The sequence below is a fragment of the Psammomys obesus genome, unplaced genomic scaffold (genome assembly GCF_907164565.1).
Source record: "Psammomys obesus unplaced genomic scaffold, mPsaObe1.curated_primary_1811, whole genome shotgun sequence".
NCBI lineage: Eukaryota > Metazoa > Chordata > Mammalia > Rodentia > Muridae > Psammomys > Psammomys obesus.
This window is the reverse complement of record NW_026588752.1, coordinates 5,465,193-5,487,766: the sequence shown is the minus strand read 5'-3', so window position 1 is coordinate 5,487,766 and position 22,574 is coordinate 5,465,193. Positions and strand designations below refer to the sequence as shown.

General features: G+C 53.0%; 1 protein-coding gene and 6 non-coding genes across 7 annotated transcripts; all 7 read left to right on the top strand.

Moving 5' to 3' along the window:
- Positions 1 to 884: 884 nt before the first annotated feature.
- Positions 885 to 956, top strand: Trnap-ugg (transfer RNA proline (anticodon UGG)). Its single transcript has one exon. It is a non-coding gene; the product is annotated as a tRNA-Pro (tRNA).
- A 517-nt stretch (positions 957 to 1,473) lies between these two features.
- On the top strand, positions 1,474 to 1,545 carry Trnap-agg (transfer RNA proline (anticodon AGG)). The gene has a single exon. It is a non-coding gene; the product is annotated as a tRNA-Pro (tRNA).
- Positions 1,546 to 2,583: 1,038 nt separating this feature from the next.
- Trnak-cuu (transfer RNA lysine (anticodon CUU)) lies at positions 2,584 to 2,656 on the top strand. The gene has a single exon. It is a non-coding gene; the product is annotated as a tRNA-Lys (tRNA).
- A 1,033-nt stretch (positions 2,657 to 3,689) lies between these two features.
- Trnak-cuu (transfer RNA lysine (anticodon CUU)) lies at positions 3,690 to 3,762 on the top strand. Its single transcript has one exon. It is a non-coding gene; the product is annotated as a tRNA-Lys (tRNA).
- A 251-nt stretch (positions 3,763 to 4,013) lies between these two features.
- Positions 4,014 to 4,085, top strand: Trnap-agg (transfer RNA proline (anticodon AGG)). Its single transcript has one exon. It is a non-coding gene; the product is annotated as a tRNA-Pro (tRNA).
- Positions 4,086 to 6,189: 2,104 nt separating this feature from the next.
- Trnar-ccu (transfer RNA arginine (anticodon CCU)) lies at positions 6,190 to 6,262 on the top strand. The gene has a single exon. It is a non-coding gene; the product is annotated as a tRNA-Arg (tRNA).
- A 7,512-nt stretch (positions 6,263 to 13,774) lies between these two features.
- LOC129674420 (olfactory receptor 1361) lies at positions 13,775 to 14,713 on the top strand. Its single transcript, XM_055604377.1, has one exon. The coding sequence runs from the start codon at positions 13,775 to 13,777 to the stop codon at positions 14,711 to 14,713; it is 939 nt and encodes a 312-aa protein (XP_055460352.1).
- The last annotated feature ends 7,861 nt before the right edge of the window (positions 14,714 to 22,574 follow it).

The window sequence follows — 22,574 nt, the reverse complement described above, 5'->3', positions numbered from 1 at the left end:
TCAGCCCCGGTGCTGGGACCCAGATGTGCAGTTCCCAGCCCTCGGGGAAAGTCCTCTCGTCTAACCACCTTAGAGCTGAGTCGTTTGCCACCTAACCCTCCGAGGAGCAGTCCAGGACACCTGCAGCAGGATGACTTCTTTGGGGCTAGCCTCGGCAACGAGACAAGAACCTGTCCCAGAGATGAAGGGAACAGAGCTATCGATTTCTAGGATTCCATTTCCCCCGTTACATACAAAACCCAAAACAAGCAAGCAAGCAAGCGAACGAACAAACAAACCCTATGTATTTTTGAGGGTCTCATGTAGTCCAGGCTGGCCTCAGACTCACTTGGTGTAGCCAAGGATGACCTTGGCCTCCTCATCCACCTCACTCGCCTCTCAAGTACTGGGAGTTCAGGCATTTGTCACCACAGCTGGCTAAGGTATGTACTTTTAAGGACTTTAAATCCAGGCGGTCAAGTCTTTGGCTTGTTGGGTTCTGTTTTGCTTGGCGTTTGTTACTTTGAAAAATGGACGGTGCCTGCCCCGTCTGCGAGTTCTAATGTCAGTGTTCTGTCCAGAGCGCCTGCTACGGTAACGACGGGCCAGCCCATCTCTATTCCACCGGAGTTACGCGTCTAGAGAAGGGAAAGCTGTGGAACCAGCGCTCGCTCTGGAGCTCCCACGGCGGCTGTGAGCCGGGGAATCCCGAGAGTTCCTGTGTGTGCGGGTACGGGGCAACCTAAGAATTGAAAAAATAAGTGAGTGGATGAATGAATAGATGAAGGAGTAAGTGAGTGAATGAATGAATAGATGAGTGGATAAAGGAATAAACAGGCAAGGAAATAGACAGCAGCAGCTTCACCTCATTTGGAGAGAGGGGAGGGGGGAAGGCTCGGTGTCCCGGCTCGTTGGTCTAGGGGTATGATTCTCGCTTTGGGTGCGAGAGGTCCCGGGTTCAAATCCCGGACGAGCCCAGCGCGCCTCTGCGCTTCTTTTTCTCGGGCGGCAGGAGGCGGAGGGGCGCCGAGGGCCGAGGACGCCGGGCAGCGGAGGCGAGGTGACGGGCGTGGCCGCGGGGCGTCGGCGAGCCGGAGTCTCTTCTCTTTTCTCCCTCCTCCCGATGGACCGGGATGGGCTCGGGATGGACCGGGATGGGCCGGATGGGCCGGGATGGACCGGGATGGACCGGGCCGGGCCGGGATGGGGCGGATGGACCCGGGGACAGTCTCGGGCCGCCGACCGGGCCTCCCTCCTGCTTTGGGCGCGGGCCTCCGTGCAGCCGCCCCGACCCCTGGGAGAGGCCTTGGCGTCTAGACCGCGAGCTGCCGCGGGGGCAACCGCCGAGCCCGGGGCCAGTGCCGGGACGAGGGGCCCCGGTTATGGTTATCGGCGTGTTCGGAATCCTTCTGAGTCCTGACTCTCCTCCCTGCGCCGCAGGGTCGGCCCCTTCCAACCACCACCATAAAGCCAAGCTGTTACTGTAACTGACGTGGCTCGTTGGTCTAGGGGTATGATTCTCGCTTAGGGTGCGAGAGGTCCCGGGTTCAAATCCCGGACGAGCCCCGAGCAGGTTTTTGCAGGAGACACTTCGTTTTTCAAATTTTCATTTCCTCCTCCTTTCCTAGACACTGGTCAAGAGACCCGGACTTGACCCTGAGACATCGGCTCAGGATGTTGAAACCTGACTTCTGTAGAAGGAAGGGCTTTAAAAGGCCTCAAAGGCCCTGTCTTGTTGGAAGGGCGCTTTCTGAGTGTCTTGAGTCCAATCTGCAGTCAGAAAGACCACTAAAGCCTGTGCCTGAGCCCCAGGGCCACACCTCGGAAGGAAAGACCCCTCCCCCCCCAGCACAGCCATCCTCTGCCCTCCACCCACACAAGGAAATGCAGTAGGAATAAAAAAATAAATGAATCAATTAATCAGCCGGGTGTATCGGTGCAAGCCACTAACACCGGCACAGGGGAGGTAGAGGCTGGCACTGCCTACGCATTCCCGACTAGCCTGGTGCACGTGGTGAGTTCCAGGCCAGCCAGGGCCACAGAGAGAGGCCTCATCCATAAATAGATAAGATGAAATAACCAAGTGAAAGGACCATATCGTGTCCTTTTCTTCTCTAGATGCTACTCAGCGATCTCTCGGGTCACACGTGAGGACTCAGCTCCGGGCCCCAAGGTCATCTCCCCAGCTAGTCCCAGGGATTGAGCGAAGGTGCTCTAGCTGCCCAGTCACGTCGCGGTTACGGAAGGATGCTGTCTCACAAGGCCGCAGGCTCTCTGCTCGCCACTGTTGCTTGCCACAGCTGAGTCCCAGCCCCGAACCCTTCAGTACTGTCTGTGTCAGTTGGAGGCACTTCCCGTGTGCCTTAGAGCCCAAATCATCTTTACAGGTTAACTCTGGGGTCCCCCCAACGGCCGCACCCCCAGCCCAGCAGCCCCTGGCTCCCGTGGAGCTCCTATAAAGGGAGGCAGGCGCCTGAGCAGGGGGCGCGAGGCTATTGGTGTTTGTAGGTGGTAGCCAAAGGCCCCTCTTGCTGGTACCCTACCCTAAACTCTTCCCCTGCACTGCCGTTTCCTTCCTTCTTTTCTCCTGCCCGAGGAGCGGTTGCCCGGCTAGCTCAGTCGGTAGAGCATGAGACTCTTAATCTCAGGGTCGTGGGTTCGAGCCCCACGTTGGGCGGCTCCATGTTTTAGCTTGGACTCTTGAATCTGGAGAGAGGAAGCTTCACCGCGGAACGCCCCCTGAACGACCGACATCTTTCCAGGTGGCTTCGGAAGGGAAACTCCTGGATGTCGTTGCTGCCCTGGACCCTCTCAGATTCTGGCCCTCTCCCCCGCTGGGTCTTCTTCTCCACAGACAAGCTCTTGGCTAACCCGCCGTTCACTTTTGTTTGGCTCAGAAGGCTCGCGGACCTGCCACAAGCCAAGTGGCCCAAGCGATGCTGTGGGCGGCGTCGATCGTGTTCCCGGGAGGCCACGCTGGGGTTCAGCCCCTGAGCCGGCCTCCCCGAGCGCCTCGGGCCTCCGGCGGCAGCTGCGCGGGGGTTTATCCCCGAGGCTGCCTGCGGGATGCTTGCGTGGGGTCGGCTCCGGCGCGGAGACCTCGCTCCTCGCGGTTAGCGGGGCTGGAGGGCGCCGAGCTCGGGGCAAAGGCGGAGGGGAAGGCCCTCCGGCAGGGGCCTGTGTCCGGGCCGCCACCGCGCTCTCCGCAGTTTTGTGCCAGGAGCGGGCTTGCGTGGGCCTGCAGGCCCCGGGCCCCGGGCCTCCGTCCTCCTGTGCCCGGCCCGCGAGAAGCTGGACACCCGAGTGGGTTAGCGGGAGGCAGGAGCTGGCCTCGCCCTTGGTTTCCGGTGCGGTCAGCGTGGAGCTCATCCACCGCGGGGCCGCCCCGGCTAGCGCGGCCGGGGAAGAACGCGGCTCCTCGCTTCAGCGTCGCGGGTTCGAGCCCCGCCTCCAGCGGCGGTCCAGGCGGTCGGGTTTGGGCTGAGGCGCCGATCTGGGGTGGGGGTGCTGCTTTCCAGGGCCCTCAACGACGCCGCCCTCCTGCCCCTCCGGGTCTTCACCTCCCCCTGCACCCGCCTGCCGACTTTTGGCTCCGTCCATCCGACCCCGAGCAGCCGCGCCGTGGGGACCCCAGAACGGCGCAGTCGTCGAGGTGGCCCGGCCCTCGCGACCCTTTCTATCCCGTGTAGTCAGGTGGGTCCACCAGTGCCGCCCGGCTAGCTCAGTCGGTAGAGCATGAGACTCTTAATCTCAGGGTCGTGGGTTCGAGCCCCACGTTGGGCGGGTTAGCCTTTTTTAGTTGGGACTCGACGGAATCCAGAGTTTCTCGGTTCCGACGGGAAACTTTTGAGCCGGACCCGGGGGCGGCGAGCGATCTGCGCGTGTTCTGCCTGGAGAGGGCCGTGGGGTTACGGCAGAGCGAGTTTAGAGTGGTGCAAGTGGGGTCTGCTCTGCTTTTCCGGGCGGGTCGGACATCCGGGTCTCCTTCCGATCCAGTCAGACCTACCACAGACCCCAGTGATCCCAGACACCGCGGCTCGTTGGTCTAGGGGTATGATTCTCGCTTAGGGTGCGAGAGGTCCCGGGTTCAAATCCCGGACGAGCCCTGCTGTTTTGGCCCAGGCCCGCCGAGGTCGGAAGGAAGGACTAAACAGACGGTCCCGGGGCTGGCTGGCTGTCCTGGAGCCAGGAGCTCCCACAGGCCACAACTGGGTGCAGAAGCAGGCGGTGGCTTTTTATTCCAGTGGCGACGGGTCGCCCCTCCAGGGGCAGGAGACCACCCGAGCGTGCCAGGCGCAGGGTTTTTGTACCTCAAAGCCCGGCCACGCTGGCCCACGCGTCGATTGGTCAGCAAGCCTGGCGTGAAGGTGGTTTGCAGCTGGCTGTTCGCGGCCTGTGGCCGGTGGTGAGCCTCGTCAGAACGGCTCGCCTGCCCTGGGAGAGCTACGCGCCTCTGCTTCGGTCAGGGGCGGGGCAGTCGCAGCCGCTCTCGGCGGGCCCTCGGGCTCGTCCTCGGCGGGTCCTCGGCGGGTCCTCGGCGGGTCCTCGGGCTCGTCCTCGGCGGGCTCTCGGCGGGTCCTCGGCGGGTCCTCGGCGGGTCCTCGGCGGGTCCTCGGCGGGCCCTCGGGCTCGTCCTTAGCGGGCTCTCGGCGGGCGCTCGGCGGGTCCTCGGCGGGCTCTCGGCGGGCCCTCGGGCTCGTCCTCGGCGGGCTCTCGGCGGGCTCTCGGCGGGTCCTCGGCGGGCCCTCGGGCTCGTCCTCGGCGGGCTCTCGGCGGGCGCTCGGCGGGTCCTCGGCGGGCTCTCGGCGGGTCCTCGGCGGGCTCTCGGCGGGCTCTCGGCGGGTCCTCGGCGGGTCCTCGGCGGGTCCTCGGCGGGTCCTCGGCGGGCTCTCGGCGGGTCCTCGGCGGGCTCTCGCTGCCTCCACTTCCCGAGCGCCGCAAACACAGGCGTCTACGTTCACCCGGGGCTGGGGCCAGGCCAGGGCTGGGCGAGCGGTTCACCGCGCCACCACGTCCGCTCACAGCTCAAAACGTCCATCAGCGAGAACGCCCGGGGTTATCAGAGCTGGTGGGCAGAAAGAATGGGGATTACACCCACACCACACACACACACACCACACACACACACACCACACACACCCACACCACACACACACACACACACACACACACACACACACACACACACACACTCAATCCGGTGTGGGGTTCAAGCACACCGGAGGACTTACAAGCCAGTCAAGGAGTTCTTAGACCTCCGTGGGCTCAGAAGATGCAGCCTCAGGCTCCGGTTCTCACAAGGCGACCCCGGCGGCCCGGGGAGGCGGAGAGCCGCGGCAGGCGAGCCCTCGAGTGTGCGCTGCGCAGACGAGCGTGCGTGCAGCCAGGCCGGCCTGCCCACCGCGCTGCGGCCTCCGGAGAGCCTGTCCCCGGCAGAGGAGGGGCCTTGAGACGCTGGGACCCCAGATCTCTGCAGGGCTGGAGAGCACGACCTCGTCCCCCGAGCTCCGGACCTGGCCGGGCCACGGTGGGCAAGCTCAGCAAGCGCGTGGGGCGCGAGGCAGGAGGGTCGCGAGTTCAAGGCCGTGCTCAGCTACTCGGAGAGTCGGAGGCAGCCTGGGCTACGCAACACCAACCACTTAGAGAAATCCGGGGTGTGGGCCTCTGTGCGGCCCCTGACTGCTGAGGACGCCAGGCGGAGGTCTGCGGGGCTCCGGCTCCGGAGACCGGGCTCACCGATCGGCCCGCATCCAGGGCCGGGGTGCAGACCCCAGAGAGGGCAGCCCGAGTCCCAGCGCGGGGTCTCAACCCGAGCCGCAGCCCCGGGGTCCCAACCCGAGCCCCAGTAAGGAGGAAGGGGGAGGGAGGAGCAGGGGGAGGATGGGGAGAAGGGGGAGGAGAGGAGGGGGAAGAGCGGGGGAGGAGGGGGAGGATGCAGTCCCTCTGAGGCCCCGGAGCTGTAGGGCGGGATGGGGACCTGTAGGAACAGCCCCCGCTCCTGCTGAGTTCTCACACCGGGAGAAGGCTGCCCCTGCGCCCCTCTCCGCGGCCTGAACCAGGGCGGACGCACGAGGACCTGCGAGGAGCCGGGGAGTCCCGAAAAGGAGCAGGTCCCCATGGAGCGGTAAAGAAAAACCAGTTATGAGGCAACGGCTCACCCACCGGTGAGCAAGTCCTTTTAACAGTCCTCAAGGAAAAAGCACGACGTCAGCCCCAGTGGCCTAATGGATAAGGCACTGGCCTCCTAAGCCAGGGATTGTGGGTTCGAGTCCCACCTGGGGTAGTGTGAGGCTGCTTGGTTCTCAGGTGACATTTTGAGTCATACAATCGCCAATTTAAACATGTAAATGTCTGTGCTTGCGATGGAAAAATCAAATACTGGAGGTAAAAAAAAAAAAAGGACATCTTCATTAGAAAATGTGAATTCACGCGAGGTCTTTTCTCCTTCCACCTTTTTCTATTTCTCTCCATCTCACTCCCCTCCTCTTTCCCTCCTTTGGATTGAAGAATGCAGAGTGGCCATTGGTACGAGGTGAGGAGAACTGCCTGTAAAAGAACAGTTGCAGGTGCTTAATTCTATACCTTAAGCTCCTTCTTCAACCCCTTTGCCCAACTGTGCTCAACAAGCCAGGAGATCATGGGAGGGAGGCTCTGTTTGGCTCGTGGGCGCTCTACCCTAGACTTGTGTGGGAGCTCGTCTCTTCCACCATTCAGTGGGGGTGATGACGTGTGTGTTCATCAGCTGCCCATCACCGCAGAAAAACTCGAGGTAATTAGTGAGGAAGGCCTGTTGAGGGGTGTAGTTTGGGACTAAGTAAACACGTTCACTGTATAGTAGGGGGAGGGAGCTGCCATCTCACCAGCCCTTTGGGGGAATGCCTCCAACAGCCCAGCTCACCAGATCCCATCTCTCCCAGGCTGGATCCACGTCTCCCGTGGAACCTTTCGGGGATCTAAGCTGGGATCCATGGACTTTCGAGGGACACCTGCGATCTGTATTAGTGACAGAACACTTGCCAGAAGTAATCTAAGGAAGGAAGGACTTATTGTGGTCCACCCAGACAAGGAATCCTGGCGGCAGGAGCCTGAGGCATCGGGTCACACAGTCAGGAAGCTGAGGCAAAGGAATGTGTGTGCTCAGCTTACACCTATTCTTCCTCTCTTTTTCCTTTTCTTTCTTCCTTCCTTTCTTCTTCGTTTTTTCTTTCTTTCTTTTTTGGCACAGGTTTCTTTGTGTAGCCCTGGCTATTTGGTACTTGCTATGCAGACCAGGTGGGCCTCAACCTAGCAGAGGCCACTTACTTATGCCTCCCTGAGTGATGGGGTTAAAGGTGCGTGCCGCCATGCCTGCACCTTCCCTCTTTTTACTGTCCAGTGAATGGTAGCACCCAATGGTGAGGCTTCCTTCCTCGGCTACCATAACCAAGACCCCAATCCTCCACAGTTGTGTTGGAGAAAAAAAATAATAATCTTAGTGTTCCACAAAGGAGCACAGGAACAACTTGAAAGCAGTTCTTCAAGGCAGTTTCTTTTTAAAAAGGGGTGCTCCAGAGCCCAAACTGGGGTGCCAAGCGTGCTCCGCTAAGATGGCCTGTCTTCTACCCGTGCTGTAGGTGATGGCAGCGTCCGTTGGTGTGGCCTGACGTCACAGTCTGGTGTAACTGGTAGTGGGCCCAAGGGGCATGGGGACAGAACAAACAAAAAGCCACCATGGAGGTCCAGTTCCTCTGTGGTCTAGTGAAAATGCCCTGAGCTTATCACTCGGCAGTCCAGCCGTGCTGGCGCCTCCTCTGCGCTTGCCGTTTCCTTGGTTCCATTAGGCACCAGGCAAGGTGAAAGCCAGGAAGGAGAACAAAGTCGGGAGGAGAGAACCGGGACACGTGAAACTCTGGAGGTCTGGGGGTTCCCCTGGGAGCTCAGCTAGTTTTATGGGTGCCACCGTGTTGGTCCATACCATAGGGTGCATCGACCAAGACGGCAGTGAAGTCACCGGTTATGGGCACCCTGATGACGTCACTGACCAAGGGGATGCCAACCATGTCTCCATGGCTCTTTTTGCTGATTGTGAGCTCAGCCCCGTGTTAAAGTTAGCCCCGAGAGAGGATACAGATCACTCCCGGATCCGTGTGTCTCGCAGATTAAATGTGGACAGTTACTCCTTTTCTTCAAAAAGCACAGGATTATTAGGTCAGCACGGATTTAGAAGGTCGTACACATAGCCTAGGAATACAGAGCTAGAGAAAAAAAAAGGCAAAACAGAGAGAGAATAACGTCCATGGTCTCAGCCCCAGAAAAGGGAGTCCACGTGACTTGCCACAGATTGTGCTGTGAACTCCTAGCAGTGTCGTGGAGAGCCATTTGACCTCCCTTTTCTGGGGACGCGTGTTTCAGGGGAGAACCCCTGAGAGCCGCAGCGGGAAGAGCTAGCTGTGCCCAGTGCCCATAGGTGGCGCTGCTGTCCCGGAAGCAGATGGGCTAGCTGGGGAGGAGAAAGCGACCCTAGCCACTTTCTCTCAGCGGACCTGAGAGAAAACTAGCCATGGCTTGGGCTGAGATCAGACAGATTTGTGAATAGGGAATGGAGCAGGGCAGCCCCTGGGTCAGCCACAAGACTTGGACTTCCTGTCTAGGGGAATTTATTTCTTTAGAAAAAAAAATTTTTAAAAAACCCAAATGTTTCCCGTCCAGGGTTTTTGAGAGTTAAGCTACAAGACTTGCAGCCCTCCATAACAGAGGTTCCTTGCACGCCGATAACCAATCAGAATCTAAGCATCCAGCAATGGAGGTTCTTGGTATTCTAATTTTAAGCGCTTCATCCGTCTCCAGCCAATTCCCTCATGGGGCAGTGCTGTGACAGGCACTTTTTCGCTTTCAGAAGTCACCGAGGCCACCTTCGGGATTATGGGTCAGGATTACACTCCGTGTCAGCGACGGGCCTCCCTCTCTCATCTAACCGCTAGGAGTGCTTTGCCTTTCTGTGATTTCCTGCCTGGGTCTTTCCTGCTAGAGTTTTCTGCTCTCTAGGGCATTCTCCAGCTGCCTCTGGAATTGCAGATAAACATTTTTATGGATACAAAGATGTGTCATTCAGCTGACACACTCACCTGAGGGCGGGGCACTCTTCCCCTAAAGGAGGGAACCCAAACACTGGGTCAGATGGATCTGAAACCCTGGATGAGTTCCACAGCTATTACCAAAATAAATCTTGATGTTGTACAAAGTAGCACACTAACCAAGAGAAAGTAACTTGGCAAAGCCGTTTTTTGTTTGTTTGTTTTGTTTTGTTTTGTAAAAAGCCCCAAATAGGGCTATTGAGCTTACTCCCCAGGGTCGCCCTTGTCTTTCACTCCTGATGTGGTGATCATGTCTCATCCCTTGGCTGGAGCGCAACTCTACGATCGAATGCAGTTGGCTAATTGGGACAAAGCGGAAGGGGGTGTTAGCTATTCACCCTCCCCCAAGCTTTCCCTGCCTTGGACTCTCTTTGTAAACTTTGTATACTTGATTAGCTTTGTAAACCCTCAAGGCAGGACAGTAGCCAGTCACCCCCAACCGGAAGGAGCTCCAGCAGACAGACCTCTCCCACCCCTCAGACTTCCCTAACGGCTGTAACTGTCATTTCTTGCGTGGAGAAGGGAGAGGGCACAGACCCCTACAAGGACAATCCCACCAATCCCTGAGCTCCCCCAAGCTCAGGACTTGAAATCCCACCAATCCCCACCCTGGACATCTTCACCCTGGACATCTTCACCCTGGACCACTCTGCCCAAGAAATCCTTTGTACGTCCTGCCTGTTGTTCGGATTCCTGCTGTCTTCTCCCAGGAGCAGACGCATCCATCCCTGATTCAGTCCCTCCAATAAATCTCTTTCATGAGATTTTTCTTTCTGGTGTGACTCATTGGAAGAAGCCAAAAAAAGCAATAAATCGAAGAAGTGGAGCGGGGTTGAGGCTCCTGAGCTCAGCTGGGGTGCCTGGGGGCTACAGTGCTTCTGCTGAGGAGGCTTCCTCTCAGAGCTGTGTGGCTCCGGGGCTCCTGAAGCCCAGGATACCTTTCTATCTGAGCAGAAACCCCAACAGGGAGGTTCAGGAAACATAGACTTTTGTTGGATTAAATACCTTTGATAGAAGAAAAAAAAAATCATTCTCTCGGGCATGTCCAAGAGGCTTGTCTCCCAAGTGATCTCATCAAGTTGACACTGAGATGGAGAGCCATAAGATCAAGACTGCAGTAGGACACATTTGGTCCATGACCCAAGATGGCCAGAGTGTGCTACACTGTCATCCAGAATGGTTGGTTCATGTTTGCCCATGCGCCCCAGGAAGGGCGGATGTCAGCCTTGCCTTGGCTGACAAATCATCATGGCGGAGAGAAGCGAAGCTGTCTCTGTGTCGTCACTATTAGCGTGCGTGTGGGGGGCAGTTTTGGAGTTATCCATAGCTATGCTATATGGCAAGAGAAAGTCTATAGCATGAGGTTGGATCGAGGCTGCCGTAGCGAAGCTGATTCTTCTGCGCCTGACAAGAACTTTGGCCGTAGGACAGATTGCCAAGGAGACCTACAGAAGACTTTGGCCCTGCAGTCATGGTAACCAAACAGCAAAACAGTGCAGTGATAGGCAGGTATGTCACAACAAGAATGGGGCTGGCAACCCCCAACTCATGGAAAGATGATATCTGGCTCTTGTCTGAGCTTTTATCACCTTGTCCTGTCCTAACCGCCACCGTCCCCAATACATGTTACAGGAAGTAGGAAGTTGCTCATGAGTGGGGAATGTTACCATGCTGGGGTGGGACTTGTCAGCGATGAAGCTGCTGTAGAGTCGTCCAAGACTCAAAGTGTGTGGTTTTAAAATTTTTTTTAATGGACAGTTACTATTAACGCGGGAAAGGGAACTTCACAGTGTGTAACATCAAATGTTTTATGGCTACCTTACAATGAGACCTTTCCTTTAAAGCATCTATAGGTTAAAAAAGTGTGTGTGTGTGTGTGTGTGTGTGTGTGTGTGTGTATGTGTATGTGTATGTAGAGAGAGAAAGAGGGGAGAGCCTCATGTGGCTAAGGCTGGCCCCACTATACAGCTGAGGCTGGCTTTGAACTCCTGATTCTCCTGCCTCTGTCTCCCAAGTGTTGAGCTTACAGGAATGTGCCACCATGTCTGAAAAAAAAATCTTTCTTTAAATTAAAAAATGTATGTGTGGTGTAGTTCCTACATGCACATCCATACACTGCTTAGTGATTGCAGAAGCCGAAGAGGGCGTCGGAGCCCTTGGAACTAGAGCTATGGGTGGGTGTGGGGTACGGTGTGGGTGCTAGGAGTTGGACCCAGGCCTCTGTAAGAGCAGAAAGTGTTCTTTTTGTTTGTTTGTTTTTGTTTTTTATTTTTTCGAGATAGTGTTTCTCTGTGGAGGCTTGGCTGTCCTGGACTTGCTTTGTAGACCAGGCTGGCCTTGAACTCACAGAGCTCTGTCTGCCTCTGCCTCCTGAGTGCTAGGATTAAAGACATGTGCCACCATTGCCTGGCTTAGTCTCTTAATTCTTAGATGGCATCATATTTCTCAACAGTACTTGGACCAGGTAGGTAGAGGAGAAAACACTGGATTCTGATTTTTTTCTGTTCCAGAAGGGTTTTGCGTGTATTCCACCATCTCCAGTGTTGTTAAATCCTGAGAAGACGCTGCCTAACTCAGGTTGCACATCTTTATTATCAGTCCTAGACCCCACAGAGCGCAGGGAGGAGAGAGGACAAACCGCTGTCTGCTCTCTAACGAGGCTCTCAGGGACTGTGGCCCTCGTGGCCACAGCAGCTCCTCTGAAGAGCTTGCCCCGTGACTCTCCCAGATGTCCTTCTGGTTCTGAGGGCTGAGCTCGCACTCCAGAGCCTCCTACAGACGGCAAGAACAATAACAAGTCTCCCCCCTCAACCAACAACGTCTGGCCAAGGAGAAAAAGTGAAGCAAATCCAACGCTTCTGGTGACTCGAGGACTGGCATCGGCTCTTAAACTCAGGTCAGTAGGACTTCATCAGGAACTGCATATTGGAAGTGAAGCCTTCAAGGGACACCCCATAGTCTTAAGTGGAGCTGTGGAAATGGTCCCGAGGTCACTGGCCATTGTCTATAATCACGCATTATAACCGGCGTCGGCCTTGTCAGGTTCTGGAATCCTGACCGTGGGTAGTCCAGCTTTCTGCCCATACTTCCCCATTCATCCTTTCTGCTTTAATTCTGTAAGTTCAGCTCAGTGCACACAGCCAAGAAGTCCTGGCTCAGAACTCGGAGGTGAGCGCTGTAGACATGAGTCTAGAGAGGAGCGAAGTGTGATTATCGCTCTGGGAGTGGTTTTGGATGAGGCCGATTAGTACCTCAGAGGAAACAGGTCCGGAATGTGTGATTTGTTCAGAATAGACAGGATGGAGAGCCCACGTTCCCTCCCGATCAGCATCGTGATGGCATCGGCAACACTGGGTGTGAATGCTTGCTACCTGTCAGCACCTGTTGCCGCTCCTCTGTGTGTGTGTTTGTTGTAGTTTTATATTTTATTGTTAATCTAGATTACTTGTACAAAATAATAATGTCATCATGCCATTTTTACACATGTGTAAAATGTACTTTGATCACCAGCAAATCATTTCATCTTTTACTATCTTTTGCATCCCCTCTGGTCTCCCTGTCCCTTGAAGTAGGTCCCCTTCTCCTTTAATGTTTTTTATTATTATGCATTATTAAAAGTAATATTAATTGATTAATTAAGTACAGAAGATAGGATCTTTCTTTGTAACTCTAGCTATACTGAGACTCTCTATGTGGACCAGGCTGGCCTCAAACTCACAGAGATCTGCCTCCTTCCGCTTCTGGAGTACTGGGATTAAAGGTGTGTGCCACCATGTCTGGTCCTGCTTTTGTTTTTAAACCTCAGTTTTTCCATTTGAAAAGAAATGTAGCTGGGCAGTGGTGGCGCACACTTTTAATCCCAGCACCTGGGAGTCAGAGGCAGGCGGGTCTCTGTGACTTCAAGCCTGGTCTATAGAGCTAGTTCCAGGACAGCCAGGACTACACGGAGAAACCCTGTCTCAAACAAATGAAATGTAGTTTTTTATGAGTCTAGCATATTTCACTTAATATGTTAATATTTTTCCATCCTTTCTCCTTCAGTTGCTCCAGTTTTGTTCGTAGTTTTAAATAAAACACCACAGTGTGTATAAACACACAACACAATTTCTTTGTTCAACGATCCCTTGGTAGACCTTCATATGAAATTGCATGTAACTCAGGCATCACGGGATTGGCTAGGAGGCTGACGACTTTAAACCTTTGATGCTCCTGCCTCCGCCTTCTGCACGCCACTACCTCCTCCCTCCTAACTCTGCTAGACTTGATTTTTTTTTTACATCTGTAATTTGTAAAAATTATACTTCTAAAAAGAAAAACATTATATGGTCAGGCACTGTGGCCATGTCACCCATGAACTTTGGGAGGCAGAGTCAGGAGGGTTCGAGGCCATCCTGGACAATACAGGGGACCCTGTCTCAAAGAACGGAGGTAATAGAAAGTTCAAGCAGCATGCTGTGTGACCAGGAACCCGCTGCCAGGAACCACCATAAGGTGTCCAGCGTGATGCACTCCATAAACAAGCTGTCTCACTGTGCTAACGAAGACGCGAAGCCACTGCAGGGAGCAGAGTGCTCGCGCTCTCACCAGCTTCTCTGACCTATTTCTCTGTAATTTTAGTTGTCCAGTCTTCACCAGTGTCCCCAGGTCTTCGGATTTAATCATCTTTGCCTGCTCATAGTCCAATGAGAGGCACCAACCAGTCCAGTGTCTCCGAGTTCCTCCTCCTGGGCCTCTCCACGCAGCCCCAGCAGCAACAGCTCCTGTTCCTGCTCTTCCTCATCATGTACCTGGCCACCATCCTGGGAAACCTGCTCATCGTCTTGGCCATCGGCACAGACTCCCGCCTGCACACCCCCGTGTACTTCTTCCTCAGCAACCTGTCCTTCGTGGACGTCTGCTTCTCCTCCACCACTGTCCCCAAGGTCCTGGCCAACCACATCCTCGGGAGTCAGGCCATTTCCTCCTCTGGCTGTCTCACGCAGATGTATTTTCTCTTTGAACTTACAGACATGGACAATTTCTTGCTGGCTGTGATGGCCTATGACCGGTATGTGGCCATTTGCCACCCCTTACACTACACAGCAAGGATGACCCATCAGCTCTGCGTCCTGATGGTGGCTGCGTCGTGGGCGACTGCCAGCTTGAATGCCCTGTTACACACGCTGCTCATAGCTCGACTCTCGTTCTGTGCAGACAACATCATCCCCCACTTCTTCTGTGACGTGACTCCCCTGCTGAAGCTCTCCTGCTCTGACGCACGCCACAACGAGCTGATGATTCTTACGGAGGGGGCTGTGATCATGGTCACCCCGTTTGTCTTCATCCTCATCTCCTACATCCACATCGCCTGCGCCGTCCTGAGGGTCTCGTCCCCGAGGGGAAGGTGGAAAGCCTTCTCCACCTGCGGCTCCCACCTGGCTGTGGTCTGCCTCTTCTATGGCGCCATCATCGCTGTGTACTTCAGCCCCTCATCGGCCCATTCGTCTGAGAGGGACCCAGCAGCCACTGTGCTGTACACCGTGGTGACCCCCCTGCCGAACCCTTTCATCTACAGCCTGAGGAACAGGGACCTGAAAGAGGCGCTGTGCAAAGCGGTCCACAGGAAGATACTCTCTTTCTGACTAATGTATCCCGAGTCTATGCACCACTGTCAGGCAAGTAAATCCTGGACAAGGCGCAATCTATTTTTAAGAAACAGAAGTAGAATAAATGTGTTTGGTAGAAGCTTACCCACGAGTGTTGACACAGTTTAAACCTCACTCCTCTTACTGTGTGAAACACTATTCTATGATAAGGGTGTTTAGCGGACAATGAAACTTCCTTTCTAGTCGGGGCAGCAGCTTAGCGGAAACAGGCTCACTGAGCACATAGAGCGCCATGTTTCTTCCTCAGCACCGCAAAGCAAAAGGAGAAGAATGAGCGTTCCCTTTCCTGGTGAAAATATCAGGACCACTTTGGAAGCCTCTATTTCACAAAACTTTTGCATTTCTCTTTTGAAAAATGTTCTCGGGATGCAAGGCAGTCATTTCCTCAGCCTGGCAGCACGTTCCTCTCACGAGGAAGCCTTGAAAATGCAATTATCAGTCCCTAGCCTGACTTCAACCAGTTAAAACTCCGACTGTGACCTGGGTTTTTAATGTATTTTCTGGGTTGGCAGATAATAAAACTGAATGGGCCTTACAACTGGGCCCGTAAAGGGTGGGCCAGACACCCTCAGGGAAATCTGTAGGGGCAGGGGCAGAGTGCTCACTGGCAGCTCTCTGTGGCCTAACATCTGCTCGCTGGGCCTGCTGGCCCCACGCTTCACAGTCGATCCCCATTACACCAGATGTGTTTTAGTCTCTTGTCATTTAGTTAGACAGCTCTCCCTTATGGGGCGGAGTCAGCGTAAGGCGTGCCTTTGAGTTTGAGGGCAAAGTTCCGCAGGTGCTGTCCACGTACCCAGAACGGCTGCCTCCTTCTTCTTGGGCAACTGCCCCCACACTCAAATTCTCCTGTTCTTTAGAACCTTTTCAGAGACTTTTAGGTTAAGACAGCCGTCTGTTTTCTTCCCCCATCCCCAGGGAAGCCACTGGGGTCACTGTGCATGGGGGACCATCTAGTTTGCTCTAGGTGAGATGGGAGGGTGTACCTTGGGTGCCCTGAGCAAAGCCTGGATCCCGACGCAAGCTGTATAAGAGATCTAGCTTTGATGAGGAAGTGAACAAATGAACTCACGCTTCAAATCTGTACCGAGTGGGTTAGAGACTTCACAGACTATATTTTGAGCATAATTGCTATTGTGTCCAAAATAATTATAACATGTTCTATAGCAGAAAATAATGCTGGGTATTAGGTGTTAATCCAGTTTTGGAAAATAAAAACTTTTTTGAGGGTGGGTTAAGGAAAAGGTAGTCAATGAAGGGTCTGCCACGCAAGCATGAGGAAAAGCCAGGGACAGTGGCACGTGTCTCCCACCAAAGTGCTGTGGAGACAGCCGAGTGTCTTTAAAACTAAGAGAGCGATTGAGGGAGACACAGGAAGTCGATCTCTGAATGGCACTCACACCCACACACCCATACCTCACACACAAAAGCCACAAAGAAAATAAAAGCATTTTTATTGCTCATTATGATTGTTAAAACTTATAGAAACACACCAGAAAATAAATAACACAGAACTACCTTGTATTCTTCAAACGACTGTCTAAAAACACCGAACGTTGGCGAGGATATGGAGAAATCAGTACAGTGGAATAATGTTAAAGACAATGTGACGACAGAGCAGTGACACATCATGGAGCCACCGTGAAAAAGCCACCGCTATAGCTGGTTTTCAAGTAGAAGTATTGCCTGATCCAACCACTAACTTAAAGGTTTAATCACGTCTGAAAGCACAGTCTCAAATGAATATTCACATGTGTGTTCTTAACATCAATAATAACCATTAATATAATAATAATTATAAATTTTACTATCAAGCTGGGCTTTAGAGATGGCTCTGTGGATAAAGCATTTGCCACACAGTCTGAGGACCTGGGTTTGGGTCCCTCCCTACATACCACGCAAAGCTGGACGCAGTACCATGAGTCTGTAATCACAGCCTCTGCAGTGAGGTGGGAGGTAGAGACAGGAGCATCCCCAGTCGGTCCTGGGCCAGCAACTCCAGGATACACAGTGTCAAACAGTAAGAGACTGTCTCAAACAAGACAGAAAGAAATGCTTCATGCCTGGGGTTATTATCTGACCTCTACATGAGTGCCTTGGTATTGGCGCACACACACACACACACACACACACACGCGCACACACGCACACACGCACACACGCACACACACACACACCCTGTTCACAATGCCCACTAATGGATAAACAGTAAAACAAAATGTGGTTCATGCATACAGTGTAATATTTTTCAGCCCTGAAGAGAAAATTTTGATGTGCTACAAATGGTAATCTTCCCAGGGGACTGGGAAGAGGGAAATAAAGAATTGTTACTTGTAGGGTTGGAGAAAACCCTGAGCGAGTCGGTCCCAAGTAAACGCGTGTTTTGACATGGGCATTGCCTGTGGAAGACTCCAAGGCCAATCGACCCTCGGAGGGTTGGCAAAGCTGTTTGCCACGTGGGCCGCACTCAAGAGGGATGTCAGACCTTGGGGGTCTCAGTGTGTGCCGAGACTGGCAGCTGCTGCTTCCTTCCTCTGGGATGTTTTCAGCCTGAGACTGCTGGCTGCACAGACCTCCTGCCCAGACCAGCTGACCCCTCCCTCTGTGCTGTGCCTGATGAAGAGGTTCCAGGTTGGGGTGCTGGTGGTAGAGGTTAGAGAATCCCAGCTGAGCCCATAGCTGTGCGTCTGTATGTCTTTCTTCGTTCCCTTGACATCCCTAGTAAGGTTCCCAAGTGCAGTGCTACTTAATTGGAATAAAATTTCAATAATGCAAAATGAAAAGACTCTTGAAGAATAAACACTCAGAAATGTGAATGGGTTCAACAGTGCTGAGCTAACTGAAAAGAAAATGGCAACGTTTGCTGCTTATTTTGCTGTAAGTAATATAAACACTGCTTTAAAAAGGTAACATATTTTAGAATCACAATGTAATATACAATGTAAATGATCTTATAAGATATCAGGAAGAAAATGAAAGTAACGTGTAAAAACACACGGTAATATCAGTGAAAGTAATTTCACACAACGTGGACCTCAGGCGGCATTGAATGAGGCATGTCCCCCACGGACTCGGGAACACTCGGTCTCCAGTCAGAAGTTTAGGAGGTCTGGCCTTGCTGCAGGAAGCCTGTCTCTGGGAGGCAGGCTCAGAGCAGCAGGGCCTCTCCCCTGCTTCTAGTTCATGCTCTCTGCTTCATGTTTGAGTTAAAAGATGTGAGCTCCCAGAGACTCGCTCTTGCTGCCTTGCCTGCTGCTTCCTGCCATGACCTTCCTGCCATGAACTCTCGTCCCTCTGGAACCGTAGGCCCAAATTAACTCTTTCTTCCAGAAGTTGCCTTGGTAATGGGATTTTATCCAGGAGCAGAAAAAAGTCATGAATACAAGTTGTCACGGCAATATTTTCATGCGTCCTTTACAGTCTCATATCTGTGAGAGTCCAATGTACCCAACATTGACCATGATCTTTTTTTCCCCTTTTTCTTTTCTTTCTTTCTTTGTTTTGTCTTTCAAGAGAAGGCTATTCTGGACTCGCTTTGTAGACCAGGCTGGCCTCACACTCACAGAGATCCATCTGCTTCTGCCTCCCAGAGTGCGGCCACCTTGAGCTTAAACTTCTGATCCGAAGGGCTGGAGTTACAGGCTTGAACCATCTTACCTGGTTTCCACGGCACCGGAAACTGGACCCAGATCCTAGCGCTTGAGAAGCAAGCGTTTTACCACCTGACATCTCTCCGTCTGGCTTCTTCCTTCTACTTTTTGTGTTCCATGTCATTAGCCATCTTAGCGTGGCTTTTATTATTGTCTAGTACCTCATGATATCCATTATAATTTCTTTGACTCATTCCTGACCTTGAGCAAATTCTGTTGCCCCTACAAGCAGGAATGACACTGCAGTAAAACCTCGGGCTCACGGAACTGTGTACACATCAACACTGCCCTAGACAGCTGGTACAAGCCACTCAACACCAGCGGTAGGAGTGGAGTCACAGGCCTCCAGCCAGCTATCTCCACCAAGTCACGCTAGCTTTGCTGTTTGGGGTCTCATGTTAGCCTGGTGGACAGAGGGCCCCAACCTCGTTTGTCAATAGAAACATGTTTGAATTTTGGAAAAGTCACATATTCGCTTGTGGGTTATCTGTGTAGCATGGCCGTTCTTTTTACATGACTTGGATAAGTTCTAATTGTTCAGTAACAGTGGGCCTTGCTGGCCTTCTTGTGTGCTGGGCTCGGCAGGCCCGATCCTGCTCCTTCTCACTGTCTGAGCTGCGACTTTGGGAAGCTGGGATCTTCAGTGTCGGGGACTTCTTTATGATGTCTTTCCTGACATAACATCTTTTGTTAAAGGGGGAAGAGCTAGAGTCTAGAGTATCTTCTTGGAAAAAAAGACCCTGCCTCCAACCAGGAGACAACCCCCAAACCACCTTACCCTCCTCTGCCCAACGGCAGGTTGGCAACCTGGCATGGAGTGAGGGAGTGGGGCTCTGAATGGCAGCTGGCGGCTTTGGTTCTTTTATCATGTGAGACAGTCTAGGGTTGGGGACCACCAAACCTGGGCAATCAGCAGGTCCCATGAGCTATCCCCAGTCCACAGTTGTGCATCCTTTGGGTTCTCCCCTGCCAGCCCTCCCTTCCAATTAGGATGGCTCACAGGCTCTTTGGGATTCCAGTCTCCTACCTCTGTGGATTGGGACAGAGTGTGAGTTTGGTTTCCAATCTGGATATCCTCAAAACTCGAGGTTGCCTAGGACCTGCGGTGTATGAGCAGGTGTGGCTGTGCCGAGCCCTTGGCTGGGGGCCCACACCATGTGAACAGGGATGGGTGTGCCAAGCCCTTTGCTCTAGCACTGAACAGGCGTGGGTATGGCTGGCCCTTTGCTGGGGCATAACAGCGGGTATGGTACACCAAGCCCTTTGCCTCTCCTCTGAGCTGAGGACTGTCGCGCGCGGCCTTTGCCGATAAGGACGGCGCAACAACCGAGGATTTCTTCAGCGGCAAGTTTATTGTACAGCTCTTTCTTGCAGATGGTGAAGGACCCAAACCCCGGGTTGTGCTCTGCTTAAATAGCCAGCAGCGCGACCTGTCCGTCTGTAATTGGTGCTCTGTTCAAGTCTTCATAAGCATATGGCTGGCAATTGGAGTGCAGCCTAAACCCTCATTAGCATAAAGCTGCGCATGCGTAAACTGCAGGGCGGCGCAGGCAAGAAGCGCGAAAATGCTGGCAAGAAGAACCAGGAAGCAGGAAGCCGGCGCCATCTTGTAATGGCGGGAGCGGCTCCCGACATCTCCCCCTTTTATATATATTAAAGGCCATCTCAATCAGAAAAATAACACACCATGAGGTTACCGATCAGCCTGCTGAGCCAACAGCATCAGCGATCAAGGAGTTTACACAATGTAGGAGACCCTCCGCACCTTGAGTCCCGTGCAATGGGAACCTGAGCCCTGGGAGGTGCAGAGGTCTGTCTTGAACAGCATCCTGGTGCAATGGGGACCTGTGCCCTTCAGGAGTGCTACAAGTCCAGACAGTGTCTCAACGATTGAGCATGTTAAGCCAGACTTGGGGGGAGGCTCCCTGTTCCACAGCCAACATAGCCTAAACCATGGCCACATTTTTGAAATGTTGTTGTCTTTTGAATCTGCAGAGCAACCAAAAACAGAGAAACAAACCTACGAGAAACATCACTCCAAACATGCCCACACCAACCCATTCCTTAAAATAGGAAAAGGCAGAAGATAGACATTGGCAAATAAGGTAGTCCCAGAGAGTCATTAGTGGAATCTCCTGGGTCTCCACCTCCAAGCTCGTCAGCAGTCCGTTCAACATCAGGATCAGGATCAAAGTTAGGGTCAGGCTCATCTTGCTTCACCACCCGGGTCAATTGCGCCGGAACCCAAATTGGATTTTCTTGGTCCTGTGGGAAAATACACACAGCTCCCCTGGATCTTATTAAAATAAGATCCGGTCCTTTAATGATTATAAGAGCAGAGAGCACAGCTGCTGCCAAGCTTTGATTTGTTACCGGTATTTGTTCATATACTTCAGGTGGGTATAAGGTCTGATTAACTACCCGAGCGTCCTCCCAGATTGGGAACGCGGTTTTAATCCGCTTCCTCTCTTTTTCTGATATCAGGGAAAATTTTATCTCTGTAGATTTGGGTTTTTTAGTGGCTGACTTCCGCATGGAGAACCCGGAAGTGCCAGCATAGGCCACATATGGTGGCGGATCCGGGCGGTAACGCCCTTCCTCATATTTAGCTGCTTCCTCATCCAACTCTGCCTGCTCGTCAGAGGACCTTGGCTGAAGGATTTGGGTGCCGTCCACCAAATGTTCCTGAGCAGGATAGTTGTCCCCAGCAGAGCAGAACTGAGAATTGTGGTATCTTTAACAGGAACCTGGTTGTTGTTGTAGATCAGAGGATTACACACTTGCACAGGATTTAGGACTAGGATTAGTACTTGTGAGAGATGTATTAGAAAATATTTAATTTTTACTTATGTCTGTGTGTGTGTGTGTGTGTGTGTGTGTGCGCACCTATAGAGTCTAAAGGAAGGTGTCAAGTTCCCTGGATCTGAAGTTATAGGTGGCAAAGCCCCTAGACCTTAGCACAACTGACTCCATTATGGAAGTACCATTTAGGCCTTAAAACTCAGCATATAGACAGCACCCGTTACTAAAATAAAAACAAAGATCTAATCCATCAGTGCCCATAGTTCTGGAAAAATCTTTAAATATACTAACCTTATTTCTTAGATTCTGTAGTTCCATTTCTGGCCAACTGTTCTTATTAACTGAAATATGTCAACCCAGAACATGTTTTTTTGTTTTTAATTTTTGTGCTCACCCTGAGAAAGGCTTGGTGCTACACTGGGATCCCAATCACTCAATGTAGCCACCATCTGGCTAACAGGACTTTCTGCTGGAGAGATGGCTTGGAGGTTAAAACCACTGTCTGCTCTTTTTAAGGTCCTGGGTTCAATTCCCAGTGACCACTTGGTGGCTCACAACCATCTATAATGAGATCTGGTGCCCTCTCCTTGGAGTAGAGGCACACATGCAGGCAGAATACTAAACAAACAAATAAAGCTTGTTAAAAAAGACTTTATGTTGGCTTAAATCTGTGTCTGAGCTGTCTTCTCTGGTGGATGCCCCACAGCATTAGAGCGCTTTATGGGTGCTGGGAACCAAACAGGTCCCAGCAATGAGCCGTCTCTTCCTGGCTTTGTTTCCTGAGACAGAGGCTCCTGTAACCCTACTCCAGGTGAGTACCACACCCGTGCCACAGAGCAGTTTGTTGTGAAAGAGTGGGCCTGGCTCATTCCCATTTCTTGCTTCCTCTTTGGCCCTCTGAACTCTTCTGCCGCTGTTCGGGGAAGCTGTGAGGTGAGTGAACCACAACATAACTGGGCCTTCTTGAAAGCCCTGGTCCAGACCGATTCAGCTACACCATGACCGCAGGCCTGACCCGCGGGACCTATGTGAGGTGAGCGCTGACCGCCTGAAGTCCTCAGGAGGAGACAACAATTGGCTACTGGACAGCAAGGGGTAAGGCTGGTTGTCTGTGGGAGTCATTGTGTTTGCCGTGTGCCAGAAGCTGCCGCCTTAATGGAACAGTGAAGCAGCTCTCCCCGTCAGAGTGTGTGTGTGTGTGTGTGTGTGTGTGTGTGTCTGTGTGTGTGTGGGGGGGGGGGATACGTGCACATGTGGCGCATGTATGCTACCCATGCATATGCACATGGACGCCAGAAGTCAACTTGGAATGACTTCTTCACTTGCTTTCCAGCCCTTCTTCCTTCCTTCCTTCCTTCCTTCCTTCCTTCCTTCCTTCCTTCCTT